General features: G+C 33.2%; 1 protein-coding gene across 1 annotated transcript; it reads right to left on the reverse strand.

The window, feature by feature from the left end:
- Window positions 1–1,621: 1,621 nt before the first annotated feature.
- EMB2279 (pentatricopeptide (PPR) repeat-containing protein) lies at window positions 1,622–10,524 on the reverse strand. The gene is made up of 9 exons (XM_022286822.2): window positions 8,888–10,524; window positions 7,758–7,949; window positions 6,892–6,973; window positions 6,580–6,771; window positions 5,212–5,325; window positions 4,047–4,137; window positions 3,813–3,970; window positions 2,544–2,975; window positions 1,622–2,057 (listed from the first exon to the last, which is right to left on the reverse strand). The coding sequence occupies exons 1-9, from the start codon at window positions 9,979–9,981 to the stop codon at window positions 1,656–1,658; spliced, it is 2,757 nt and encodes a 918-aa protein (XP_022142514.1). The 5' UTR covers window positions 9,982–10,524; the 3' UTR covers window positions 1,622–1,655.
- Window positions 10,525–14,348: the final 3,824 nt, after the last annotated feature.

Genomic DNA, 14,348 nt, shown 5'->3' on the forward strand with positions numbered 1-14,348 from the left:
TATTGGATGAAGATCTTTTGTTCACATGAAGGAAAATTGTAAAAAAACCTTCTCTCGTATCCATTTCAAACCGAAAGTTTCTCGCCCAAGTTATTTAAGGATATATCTTTGTCGTCCCTAAAAAGGTGTTTGGTTCACGAGTTAAGTTTATGTAACATAGAGTGAAAAACAAAGTTTATACTTAGTAAACATTTATGAATCGTAAATCTTCAAATTCATGGTTTGTTTATCTCCTGGACTACGTAAACTCAAGCATATACAATATATATTTTATACAACAATATATACTAAAAATTTATGAATCATAAATCTTCAAAATTCCTAGAATTTAGCGTTTCCTTGTAGGATCCAAATATAAATTATATAAATTTAGATTTACCCAACTCCAAACTTCATGAATCTATGTATATTAAAATTACTAGTTAAAAATCTTATAATTAACTCCTTTCAAGTTTGATGTCGTTGGTTTGAGTGTAACTTAACTAGTCAATACATTGATAATTTGAAGTTAGTTCAGCTGATTAAAATACCAATAATCTCCCTAAAAATTGATGATTCGAATTTCCGCCCCTACTTTGTAATTCTAAGGGAAAAAAAAAAAAGAGAGGAAATTCTGTTGCCATGGGCCTTTAACTAAGAGATGGTGACCCAATGGCAAAAATTGAGGACCAAATTTAATGCTTGCTCTCTCACCTCTAAAGAAAAAATCAGATGGAACAATTTCTATCACAAAATTTAATGCTTGCCCCTGGGGATGGGTCGTTGAGATCCTCTTGGCATCCCCACGTGCATCCTATTTTGTTTTGGTGTTTTAGGAAATTATAAAAATAGCACAAAAAAGAATACGTATTTATAATTATAGCATTAAATTTAAAATTTTATAAAGTTAGCAATCAATCACACGAGATCTACTAGAAGTCACTTTTTCTTTAGTACAACTCTTAAGGATATGAAGGGTTGAACTTTCGATATCGATAGAAGGAATATATGTCAATTACTACTGAACTATACTCATGTTGACACTGAAAGTCACTTTTCTGCCAAAATTTATATAGACTGAAATTTGTCAATTGGCGCCATGATTCAAGTGCCACTTTTTCGATACTAGTATTTTTTATGGCATACCTCTGCTGATACATAATTGAATACGAGTGCTCTTTTATTGAATATAGTACTACTCTAAGAAGCACATATACAGATACAAAATAATACAGATAGGACGATACGTTGATTTTAAAAAAAAAGTAGGACACGACACGTTGGAAAACATATGCATTATTAGAGGAGAAAACGCAAATTAAAGGGAAAAAAATTATGGAATGGAAGAAAAAACAGATGAGAAAACGCAAATACATAAAGGAGAATAAGAAGCAAAGACTACAGAGAATTGTTTGTGAGAGACCGGAGAAGAAAAGGAGAACAAAACAAAAATTACCGGAGAAAATAAAAAATATATATATAGAGAAAGATTTTTTCTTTTTTTTGAACATCTTATCAAATTTTAAGTATAATAGAATAGCAAATAGTCTCCTACCCTTCCCTATTCCTTAAATCAAGAACAAGGAATATCAATTTCCATTTTCTAGTTCCTTTTCTAATGCATAAAATAAGCACAAGAGAATGAACAAAAGAGAAGTATTTCCTCTCCAATTATGTTAAATATGCATAACAGCAGCAGATTGGGTTTCATCTCTACAAACAATTTGTTCAAGTTTACTGTCAGCTACAGTAATTCTAGTTCTACAAAATTCTTTACAACTAGATAACAAATTCTGAAACACTGGATTTGGAGGGTGGTTTCCAGTAAGAAGCATACTAACCTTATGAATTAACAGAATAACAGTATCCTTGGGAAACCCTTTCTCTTTGAGTAAATTTAGCCAAGCCGACTCAGAGAAATGATGTGCATCGCTGCTATGGTGATTGGAAATGCAAGAGAGAGCTTCAGAGTAGTCGCCCCGAGCAAGCTTCATGCAAAACCGTTCTTTGACGAGCGGAGGCGGCAGCGTCCGATCAGTCTGAGCAAGGTGCTTCCATGTTGTTTCCAGTATCTCATCCTGTCAAGCAGAAGATACTTAATAAACGAGAGCAAGTAAAAATTTGAAATGATCATCAACTTGCAGTTAGCTACTCTTACAAAATCTGGTTCAAAACTTTCAAGTATCGGTATGATCACCGGGTAAACAAACAGCAGTAAACTTTGGGTATAAAATTGAACCCCATGATATACATTTAAGCATTCAGTAGACGTGCAACATACAATTCAATCTTGACTTTAACTACTGCAAGATTTTGATCAATGTCAAAAATCTTAGAAAAATGTCAGTAATGCTTCCAATATTTTCATGATACTGTTTCTTTTATTATCTTCAGATTCCTTTGACATCAGCGGAATCTTTAAAAACTATCATCAATGATAAGCAACTTTCGTATAGCCGTTAACTATTCTAAAATTAGAATGGCTACTGGTGGGATGGATAACATATGAAGTAAGAAGGAGAAACAAGAAAAACATAGAAAAAGTTTGAATTTAAAACGTCTACCTTTCCAGCCCTTCCAGCCTCCAATATCATCCGCAGATGCCGTTTTGGGTTGAAGTGATACCCATAAAGAAACATTTGGTTATAGAAATAGCCAAAATCATCCCATCTCTTTACTGCAAAAAATGCATCTAGCATGATGTTGAACGTGTAGATATCTGGTAATACTCGATCCTTGTAGTCAGATATAGTGCTGATACTTTGTCCGCTTTCCGACAAATTCTGAAATAGCTCTCTAGCTTCTTCGAACATCCCATGATCCAGGTATCCTTTCAGCAAGATATTATAAGTAACAAGATTTGGGGAACAGAAGGCCTTCATGTGGTTGAATATATATACTGCACTATCTAAGTTTTTTGAGTCCAAACAAGCTTGAATCAAACCGGTGTAAGTCACTACAAGAGGCTTATTGGCAACTTTACATATCTTCTCAATCTGTAAACATAGCAAGGCCGTTGTGAAGAACATATATTTAGTAATTATCATTCGTGTATATACACAACAACCAGGAAGCTCAGCCAGACGAATTGACGGTTAATCTCGTTTCATTAATTTTATGGACAGGCAGACAAGGTTGATTTATTGTCCGTGGCCATCTAAATATGGCAATAATTATCATCCACGAATAGGTCGAAAATCTCAACCTTTGTATCAATCAGTTTGAGAAATCCACTTCAATTTGTTCTTAAATGACGCTCCACAGCACAATACAATACTAAAAATGAAGTCTTACATATAAAAGTAGCATTTGAAGACATTTAATCTTATAGCATTTGAAGACATTTAATCATAGAACTTATAGAACATGTAAATATTGTAAATATAACTATTTATTTATCCGTTTAGCCATCTCAACTGGAAATAAACCTCCAACAACATCTATTCGCTATCAGTATTATTCAGATCAAGAGGACTAGCTAAACAAGTCCATCCTATATTTTCTAGCACATATTTTATGCTACAAAACCTCTAGTTTCCCAGAAAATCTCGTGTTGTATCATTCAACAGCCTAAGTATCATTTCTTTCATAAGGTCCTAAGGTACCCAAGTTTCAGGGTTATGATAACGTTACACTTTTCAAGGTGTCCAATTTCGGTTTAATGAAAAAATCAAACTCAACACCTATCTCAAAAAAAAAAAAATGATATAGATGAGAAATAATCAAATAAGATTCTTAGAAAAACAATCAAAATTTAAATTTAAACAGAATAGAAAATAATAATAATAATAATAAAAGGCTGAAAGAAACGACAAAAATTTATTAGGAAATACCTGCATTAGGGCTTCTTTGCACCTTCCAGCACTGCAAAGACAACGAGCAAAGTCGTAATAAAGAGCTGCAGACCCTACTATCCCTCGTCTTTCCATGTTCTGAATGGCCAACACAGCCTCATCTGTTTTACCCTCTTTTGAAAGTGTATTGACAAGAACTGGAAGTTTGACAAGCGAAGTGCCATTAGTATTTAGATAATAGATGGTAGGAAACAAACGAGCATACTCAAATACCTTTATATGTTAAAGCATTAGGAATGGAAGATCTCTGCACTTTTCTGAAGAACTCATGTACTAAGTTGTACTTGCCACATTCAAGCATCACCTGTCAATCATTGGAGAAGGTTTCATTTCATAAATAGAATATTCAACTCCAGGCTTACTTGCATATAAAATGGAAATACAGCATAATCAAATAAACCAATTTTAGCTTATTAAAATGCGTTCACACACTTCAACAACAAACAGAATCCTAGACCAAACTGCCAAGCAAAATTAGACCAGGAAACATATTACTAAAATACGACTAAGAAGACATCAATTGTCAACATCAAAATTTTGCGAGTACACAACACAATTACATAAGCCATCGAAATCAAGCTACAAAATGTAAAATCAGATGCGAGTGAGCTGGCCGGCTAGGGCTGGTTTCATCAAATACATACTAAATCCTAAGTTATGGTAGTATGACTTCAAAAGTTAATAGTGCAAACCGATCAAATTATTGGTTTTTACCTAAATTAAACATCTAGGGGATGTTTAAGAGTTGACTTAAAAGCCAGGCTTTTGTTTTATAAATAAAAAAAACTTATCAAAATAATTGGTAGTGGGTTTTAGAAATTGAGTCCCTTAGTTTGTTCTCATGGGTGCATGAACTAAAAATTTCTTTCCAAAAATCATAAATTTGCAAACGATAATTTCAAGTACACATTAAACTCAACCTTCTACGAAATAGCTCATTAACGTCCTAATGAAGGATAGAAGCAACTAATCCTTCAAAAACTGCTCCTGATAAGACAAGGCATTATCTAACCACAAATGCATACTGACCAAGTCCAACCCCGCATTTTCTACACTTACCATTTAGTGCCTTACTTTAAAGTAACCTCTTACAAACAGGACTAATCCTCCTTCAAGACTCAAAACCCAATACGTCCACTTTGTGTCCATGAAATGCCATAAACCATTTCCTTTCTACTAATCTGAAAGTAAGGACCAGATTTTAACACTGACATCGGACTGGATTCAACGCAACTTAATGAGTGAAAATTCCTTCCTGGATGCATAAAATCAAGCATTTTTCATTTACAATATCTCAAGCATTAGGAAAATCATTCTGAATCTCAAAATAGATTTGCAAACCACATGAACAGAAGAATGAAAGTAAAGAATCAACTACCTCCATGACTAATCCATATGTTGACGTAGAAGGCTGTAGACCTTGTTTCTTTAATTCCTGCAAGACCCAAAATGCCCCTTCCCAATTCTTTCGCTTGACACAAGCATTTAAAACCTGGATGCAAGAAATAAAGAGGCTATCATGCAAATGAACTTTTATCTAAAGAAAAAGTAAATAGTTAACATACAGGATAAAAATTGTAACTTGAAAGAAAGCCATACAAGTTATATTTCCATCAAGAATTTACGTCAAATCATTTTGTTTATATTAGCATTTCACAGAAATAAATATGACAATGAGTTAATGTTATAAATTTGAAAAGGGAAATAGAAAAAATATTAATTTTAAAGAAAAACATATATAATTTAGGGGGAAGCAAATAGGGGAAAGCAATGGAGGAGATTTACCTCGATGACCAAGTAAATTAAAATACTATGAAAAAAATTAGAAAAAAGGGAAACGTCAGGTGTAAACGAGCGATTTGGGTGGAAAATTAAAATGCATAGAAAATAAACATGTTTTGAAGAAAATGAAAAGTTTGTTTCTTGTTTCAAAAAGAAAAAGAAGATTTAACTCAGTAATTTCATACCGTCTATATAAAATGTTAGACTTTCGTACAGAAAAGGAGGGGGGAAAAACCTCTGAAAGCTCATAAAATTTTAGATTCCTACTGACTTTCACTTCACTATATCTCTTTAGGTTTTTTAAATTTGTTTCAGGATTTTCTCCTTGTTTGATTGTCAAGAATTGGCGTTCCTTTGTGTAATATTCTCTCTTCTGTTGCGCATTTTGTTGTAGAGCCTAGTTTTTCAAAAGGTCTCTATATTTCTTTCATTTGTCTTAACTTTTATCCAAAAGAAAAAGAATAAGAGTAAGAAATTCAATCCTAAGAAGGTTTTTTGTAACTGCAGTCTTCTTTTGATCATACAAGATTGGAAATCTGTGATTGTATAGCTTTTCTTTGGGGAGGGTTCACTCTACCCTCTGCCTTCAGGCTGTACTTCCCCCCTTGTTTTGCAGGTTTTTTAATATATTCCCTTATGTTTCTCATAAAATATATATATATATATATATATATATATATATATATATATTCAAACCCAACCATGAATACAATATCTATATTTCTACTAAATAATAGAAAACACAATAAGTTTGTTCGCCAGATTCTTATCATAAATGAATTTCCATTTCTAAAAGTAAAAATTATAAGTGAAAAACTACGGGCTAGGAAAATATTTATAACAAGAATATAGCTCTTTCACATTATTACACCTCACATTATTACACCAAATTGCTCAATATCTAACGTTAACCAATTATTACCTGTAAAATATAAAATAAGGATGCCTAATAATTATGACTCACCGCATTATAGATAACAATATCAGGTTGCAGCCGTGGGTCCCACTTTTCAAGTGCCCCTGTCTTAAACTTCTTCTTTGGAGGAGACCGCATGCTATCAATCACGTCAAAGAGTTCCCTCATATATCCTGCTTGTCCAAGAGTGACAGCAATACTATGATATGCTACTAAGTCAGGATATGAGGAAAAGTGTTGCTGAATGCAAACGGAGATAAATCAACCAGGGTCAGTCTAATTCCATCAATTTCTTCATCTATATACATAGAGATCCACAGACCAAAACTGCAAAATTCTAATGAAGGTCTATCTGCCTACCTGCATTGCATGGAATACGTTAAGTGCCTCCACAGGTCTCCTTGCTTTTCCAAGTACATCAAGGGCAGTGGTGTATATAAATCTGGGCAGAAGTCAGAGAACATATATGGTGAGGGCAATGTAAGAAAGTAAATATCTTTTAAATTTTAATATTTTTTATGTTTTCTATTTTATTTGAATGATTATTTAGCATTATTGATGGTCTAGAATTCAATTGATTAGCATACAAATTCTTAAACTAAGATATGGATTCTGTCTAATCAGATTTTTTAGTATAACTGTATAAGACTCTTTACAAAAGGTTAGGTTGAAGACTTTATTTACATAAGAATAGATTAAGTATACAATCTGTTGAGCATATTTCCCTCTTCCACCCCTCTTTCATCGTTCCTTTTATCCTCCCCTGTCCTTATTGAACTTCCTTCTGGTGTCCTACATCTAAATGACATCAGAACAAGTTCTTTTCTTCCCTCAAGGCTCACTCTATTCACATTAAATCTTTGGATGCTGCTCATTGCATTTTCCTAACAACCAAAAGTCTTGAAAATGGAATTTTCTATGAGCATTTATGGTTAGCAATTAAACCCAATGGGTTAAAAATACATGTGAGTGCTAATTTAGCCCTTTACCACTTTTACCACTCAGGATTAAGCAACTACCGAAAGCAAAAATTGAATGATCCTATTAGAGTGATAATGACAATAATGTTAAGGATGGAATTGGAAATTATTTAAGAAAGTAATGGTTGATGGATCAATTTTATTTTCTTTTGCATTACTATACAATCATTGTCTGCAACATTATTGCCTGAGAACTTTTCTAAAACTTTTCACCACATTAATCAAAGGTGAAAAATAGGGAAACACCTTAGCTTATGTGACTTAAACCGTTCACGCATTTGAAGCCATTCGATGACTTGTAGCACTCGCTTCCAATTTCCTAACTTACCCAGAACTTGAATAACCCTTAATATTGAGTGATCTGAATATCTAATCTTTGCACTCCTCATCATTTGAGCAAACATCCACTCAGGCATATCAATGTCTGCACCGTTCAATCTGTTAAATGGAAGCACTTCAAATGAATCAATATGGAGAGACTATTGAAGCATTAAGTCATTAATACTATCTTTAATTAGTAAATGTGATTAAAATTGATATAATCCTCAAAATTCAAAAAATTGATAATTGTTTAATATTCTTGAAATCAACTCATAGTACATTTGCGTGCAGATCAGTAATTATATTAAAATCATAACCGATGTAAGGGATGACTTTCTGAGAGGTCTCAATACATCAAATAACTTGAGAACCAGCGATATATGTGTGAGAGAGAGAAAAAATATATAAAACAACAGGCTAATAACAGTTCATGACCATCATTTGAAAGCATCAACGTAAATCACAGTGGTATTGAGTTGTAGCCAAATGCAAATTCTAAAAGAATATCTCAATGATATTGTTGAAACAAGGATGAAGGGAAGGAGGGATGGAAGAAAAAAAAGGAGAAAATTTCATTTTTACCCCTGTATTTAGCTCAGTAAACTTCTATTTTCTTCGAATTGAACTCTAAGCTTAATTAAGTGGTAAAATTAGTACTCTTCAAAACTAAATAAGAAAATTACCTATAATTTATAAATTAGGTACATTTTAACTAACAAAACTCTCAAAATCAAGTCATATAAATGACTAAGCTTGACCATGAAAAAGGGCGTGCAAACTCAATAATAAAATGTCCAAACCAAGCTAAAAAAACATCTAACACTGTCAAAAGAACTAGTACCCACAAAAACAACCTCGTCCAACCATGGCAACACTCAAAACTAGTTAAGAAAAAAAATTAGAAATTACTTACTAAGTCGAGTATAAGGGTAAATAAGGATCCACAGCAGGATGAGAAAATGAATGCAAGTATACCACTTTGTCATGATAAACACAAATTTGTACCAAGTCAATTTTAAACTTTCAGCTAGAAAAGTGAGCAAGGGACACCAGACCTCTTAGAAAGCATCTGGATTCTCTCTTCCATTTCCATCTTTGAAACTCTTGGTTTATCCATGATGTCTAATGCATCGAAATTGTTCAAGGCTGCACGTTCTACCTCCAAGCTACTCTCTTCAGTAGATTCAATGAATGGCTTACCACTTTTGGATAACCCTTGGTAGGACTGCCCAGTTTTCTTTCCACTAACCTTCTCACCAGGAACATAGTTCCTTGCAAGCTGAACACCAGATTTCCCTACCTCCAGATCACCCTTAGCCAGTTTAGTGTCACCATCAGCCCAAATCCTTTCCACTGTTTTCATGGAACTTTCATCACATACTCTTTGTCTTTGTCTTTTGATATCCAATGTATTAGCCTTAGAACAAACTAATGCCTCATTGTTCAACCTTCTCACTTTCGGCTCAATGCAATCCAACCGGTTTCTTTTCCTTTGCTCTTCATGTTGTTTATCATTAACCTGTGAGTCAAAATGGGTTACCTTGCCTCTGAATTCATCCTTTGTTCTTGTAATTCCTTTCCTTTTGTTATCAAATTTGTTTTCCAACAGGTCCTTTTTACGTGTAACTCTCTCTGCATTATTGAACAACTTCTTCTGATCAACACGTTTAAACATGTTCTTTACATCCACATTACCTTGAACGTCAGTCACTTTGGTTTTTTCATTATCTATTTCAGAAACGGAAGAGCTTTCAGCACTCTTAGCACTCGCATTTTCCTTCATCTTCAGTTTATTAGGATCGTCCGGCTGCTTCTTATACCTACTAGTTCTAACGGACTCCATAACCCTCACATATTCATCGAACGATGGCTTAAATAAAAAATCGTTTTCAAGGACATTACCATTTTGCAACCGGATATCAGATTCTCCCTTTGACGAAACCCTAATTGCTCCACACTTATTTCCCCTGTACCGAAAAATTCTATTCTTTTCGTAACCAACATTTAGGCCAATTCCAGAAATCGGACTAGGAAATAACGAAAACCCAAATAAATTATGAGAACTCTGGGTACAATGTAGTGCCCGAAATCCATTTCTTTCACAACAAGGGATACACATATTTGCATTGGCCATTATTACTCCCACCATTTCGAGGTTACTCCTATTTCATGAATAAATCCAATACACTCCAGACGAACTCTTGGGCAGAAACACAAAATAAATATCAAAACACAAAAATAAAAGCAAGTCGAACAGCGAACAGTGAAACAAGAAAAATTAACTGCTCTTAATCTCGCGACACGATTAGATCATTATTCCCGGCTGCTCCTGTTCTATCTGCGGCTCAGAAAGCATTTCAGCTTCTCGCACCGACCTAATTCTCCGCGGCACACGCAGACAATACCTCAGCAATTCCGCGCCGTGATTATATAGAACCATTCATACCTTCTCCGGCAATCTGCGGCTCCGGAGGCATTTTAGTCTTCTCGCACCGACCTAATTCTCCGCGGCAAAGTCAGATAATACTTGACCTCTGCAATTCCGTGCCGTGATTGTATAGAACCGCCGACACCTTCTCCGGCCACCGGCGGCGGTGCACCGACAGGGACGAAAGTGAGTTTCTGCTTTGCAAGAACAGTACCAGAGGAGATTGGATATTCTCCGTACAAAAATCTCTCAACGAGATAAATAAAAAGAAAATAAATGAATAAAAATAAAAAGGACATTTCATTTCCGTAGTATTTTAATTGTTTCCTAAAATAAAATAACATTCCTTTTCGTTTGAGGTATATGTCAATTCGTCAGGTCCGACATTTAAACTCTCGTATATCCCAATTTGTTATCCTAAAAAAAAAATGGTTAGATCCTAAATTGAGTTTGTATAAGTTCGAGATTGTGAAGTCAAACTAGCATTTATGTCGATTTAAGAAGGATATCTTTATTACTTTTGCAAATTACACACTCAAAAGGATTAAATTTAGTCTCATGCTAATATGGGCCTAAACTATTGAATTTGGTGATGATTATTTAAGATGTATATGTGAATTGTGTGCATTGTGACAGTCAACCTAAGCGTGACTAAAAAAAATTGTGTATTATAGCATTTAATCTCTTTGACCTAGACAACGTATTAACTTAAAAATTGTGAAGGTATATATTATGAACATGTTCATGTGATAATTTTTTCTCTCCTTATATCTTCTCATCGACAGTCACAATATGCATGGAAAATTGGACCAAATCAATACATTAATACTTATTACATTAGATTAAAAACATAAATATCAAAATAATGTTTACTAGAAAAAAGAACTTAATTTTTAATAGATAAAATTATTATAAAAAAACCAATCCATAATTTTCACTTTATTAATTAAGTCACAATCTAATCTGCAAGCCCATTTAAAATTCTAACCAACCAACCAGTTATATATCCAATATTGTGCAACCATCACTCAATTCTAAGCAATTCAAGCCTCATGAATAGTTTGTCTCACAGTAGGCCAGGCCTGTCACCTCTTCATGTACAATTATTTGGGACCACAAAATTTTAAAACCGATTATCAAAACTAAGTCCTCTTTTTAATTAAGAAAGTTATTAGATTTATATTAAAATAAAGTATTTGTTATGTTTTGTGTTACCCTGTTACCTGCAAGACCCCTCCACAATGATATAATATTGTCTATTTCGGACATAAACACTACTCGTGACTTTGTTTTCTATTTTACGCCACTTAAAATATCTTGTATCAATAAAGATGTTATTGTACCTCACTTCTATACACATGATCTTCTACTCAACTAATCAATATGAGACTTTGATCGCGTTTCTAAACATTAAGTTTGATTATCTCGACAAACAATATCAATATTAAAGTGAGGCGGAAAATAATATTAGAGTTATTACAAATTGAATCAAAGAGAATTAACAACCCAACTTAAAATTATATTAAAAATTTTGAGCACAAGATGACCCCATCATGTAACTATATTTTATGGCTAGACAATTGGCTGATACTGTTATGGAGTTTGAGCACAGAGTCTCTTATTACATCATTATTATATTGAGTCACTATAAAACAATTTTTTTTTAAGCTAATAGGTGGTATATTTAATCATTTTATGCTTAAGGGTGGATACACAAATAAAAAGTAAAAAAAATAAAATAGTTGGATAAATTTCAAACAAAGAATTTTTGAGTGTGCACTTTAGTTTTTCCTTATTGTCCAACTCGAGAGCAGACAGTTAATATTCTATTTATGGTTCAAGAACGAGTGCTTTTATTTTTTCAAGGTACGTAAGAAGGAGTTAGAGAAACAAAATCTACAGCGAGCTAACTTTTTTTGTATTCTTTAATCAGTGCGTTATAATTTTCTATTGTTTCATTGGTAGTCTAACTAGAAGTGCAAAACTTATTCTAAAGTTTGAAAGGAGAAAAATAAGCTTCGATGTGATTTTAGTTAAAGCCCTAAATTGGAAAATGATGAACGTGATAATTACAAAAATGATGATGTTAAGACCTACTAATTTCATCCTAATCCTTTTATCTCTATATGAAATTATACTTAGAACATGACAGAAGCAAATGTTGGTCATTTTTAACGGTGAACACACAAATTAAAAGTAAGAAATAAAATAGTCTTACAACTTTTGAACGAATCATTCTTTAATGTACACTTTAGTCTTCCTTACTATCTAGTTTCGAGAGCGAACAAACTAATGCATTCTTTTTATAGTTTAAGAATTTGTGTGTAAGAAAAGATGACTATTTCACGAATCTAAGATAATTTCAAGAATTAAAAGGTAAAACTCGTTTCCCAAAGTTTGAAAAAAGAAAAATAACGTTAAAATGAGATTTTAGTTGAGGTCCTAAATTAGAAAATCAACATGATAATTACAAAAAAAAAAAACAATAAGACAAAAGATGATGCTAAGACCTACTCATTTCCACCAAGTCATTTTATCTCTATATGAAATTGATACTTGAACATGACAAAAGAAAAATTAGGTCATTTGGAGAGAAGTCAACAAAACAAAGCCTTTTTTCCCACCATTTATTTGGGAGGAAAAAGGGGGAAAATGTGGAGGTGAATGAGGTGGGAAATATCTTTATTGTGGCCTACAACTTTTTTGTGGCTGTAAAAACTCCAAATTAAGCTTTTAAAATAATATTAAGTTGAAGTTGTTATTAATATATTATTACTATTTTTTTATAATTAAAGTGATGAGTGTTCTATAATTTTCATTCCTCTTTTGGATAGAACTTTGAAAATTTTGTCAAATTGTGATGTGTACTATAGGGTACTCTCTTGATTTTGCCAAAACATGTGGGGGAAGATGAACAAATTAACAATTCAGAGAAAGAGAGGAGAGAGAGAGAAAAAAGAGATATTCTTGATAGAACAAAATCAAATTTTTATTGTTTTGTATGTGTTTTTTTAATCTTATTTTATTTTCTAATCTTTTATCAAAGTTGTGAAAATTTTAATGGCATCTTGACTTAGAATATAAGTTTATATGGTGCAACAATTCAAAATTTTAGGAGTAAGGAATCAAAATAAACTAATTTTTTTTCTTTTAAGTCTTAGGATAGGGAAATATCAAACATTAAAGCATATCACTAAAAGTTTAAGACCAAAATATATAAAATTTGAATATGTTTCTTTTTTTATCAACGAGTATAGAGCTCAATGGTTAAGACACTTATACGTGATCAGAGGTTATGAGTTCACCCTTCCGTGCACTTGCCTTAGGCGAGGCCGATCCCACAGCTAAGATAGTCGCTCCAGAGGTCGCGCAGCAGCTTCCGACTTCGCCCATGAATCCTGCCAGTTCCTAGGACCGTCCAACCCCTATCAAAACCCCAATCAATAACCGGGGCGGCTCAAGAGGAGCTGCCGGAGGCGCCAGCACCGGCGGAAGTTCCGCACCCCGATCCCCTGATACACTTCGAAGGGAAATTCACACGTTAGTAACGCAGCAACTACATGAAGAGTGTGAATTAAATATCATTTAGACAACTTCTTATTAATAAATATGAAATAAATCTTATTAAATAAATCGCTAATATATATGCGTTAATCAATTGAATTAAACATATAATTTTAATTTTTTTTTTCTCAAAACCAAAGACAACCGCAACCTAAACATGACACATTTGATTTGAAATATCATCTCACAGCCAAAACCACTCATAATAATGAATTATATGGGTTGGTCGTCTTTTCTTTGAGAAGGGAGGACCTACCTTTATAAATATTTGCCTTCATTATTATGCTTGTTTCCCCTCTCCCTCACTCACTTAATTTAAAGATAGAAACCCTAATCTCAAGAATTCTTTCTTGGGTGGAATAAAACAATCACATTCACAAAATTAAACACTGCCATTCTAGAAAATTTCCCACTATACTTTATTTTACCCATTTCTTCATATTGTCTCTTCCCATAATCCAAGTAAAAAAAATTGCCTTTCACCTAACTTAAATTCACATCATCACCTAAAAACTCATCCTTTC

Source organism: Momordica charantia, assembly GCF_013281855.1.
Source record: "Momordica charantia cultivar OHB3-1 chromosome 3 unlocalized genomic scaffold, Mcharantia_2.0 BLBB01000003.1, whole genome shotgun sequence".
In the NCBI taxonomy this organism is placed as follows: Eukaryota; Viridiplantae; Streptophyta; class Magnoliopsida; order Cucurbitales; family Cucurbitaceae; genus Momordica; species Momordica charantia.

Excerpts from the sequence above, each read along its gene's own strand:
- EMB2279 (XM_022286822.2), bottom strand. The coding sequence starts at position 9,981 with ATGGTGGGAGTAATAATGGCCAATGCAAATATGTGTATCCCTTGTTGT. Across the intron at positions 6,772-6,891 it reads ACGTATTCCATGCAATGCAG|CAACACTTTTCCTCATATCC; the intron begins GTAGGCAGATAG and ends GTTTGCATTCAG. Across the intron at positions 3,971-4,046 it reads TAATGCTTTAACATATAAAG|TTCTTGTCAATACACTTTCA; the intron begins GTATTTGAGTAT and ends TCAAACTTCCAG.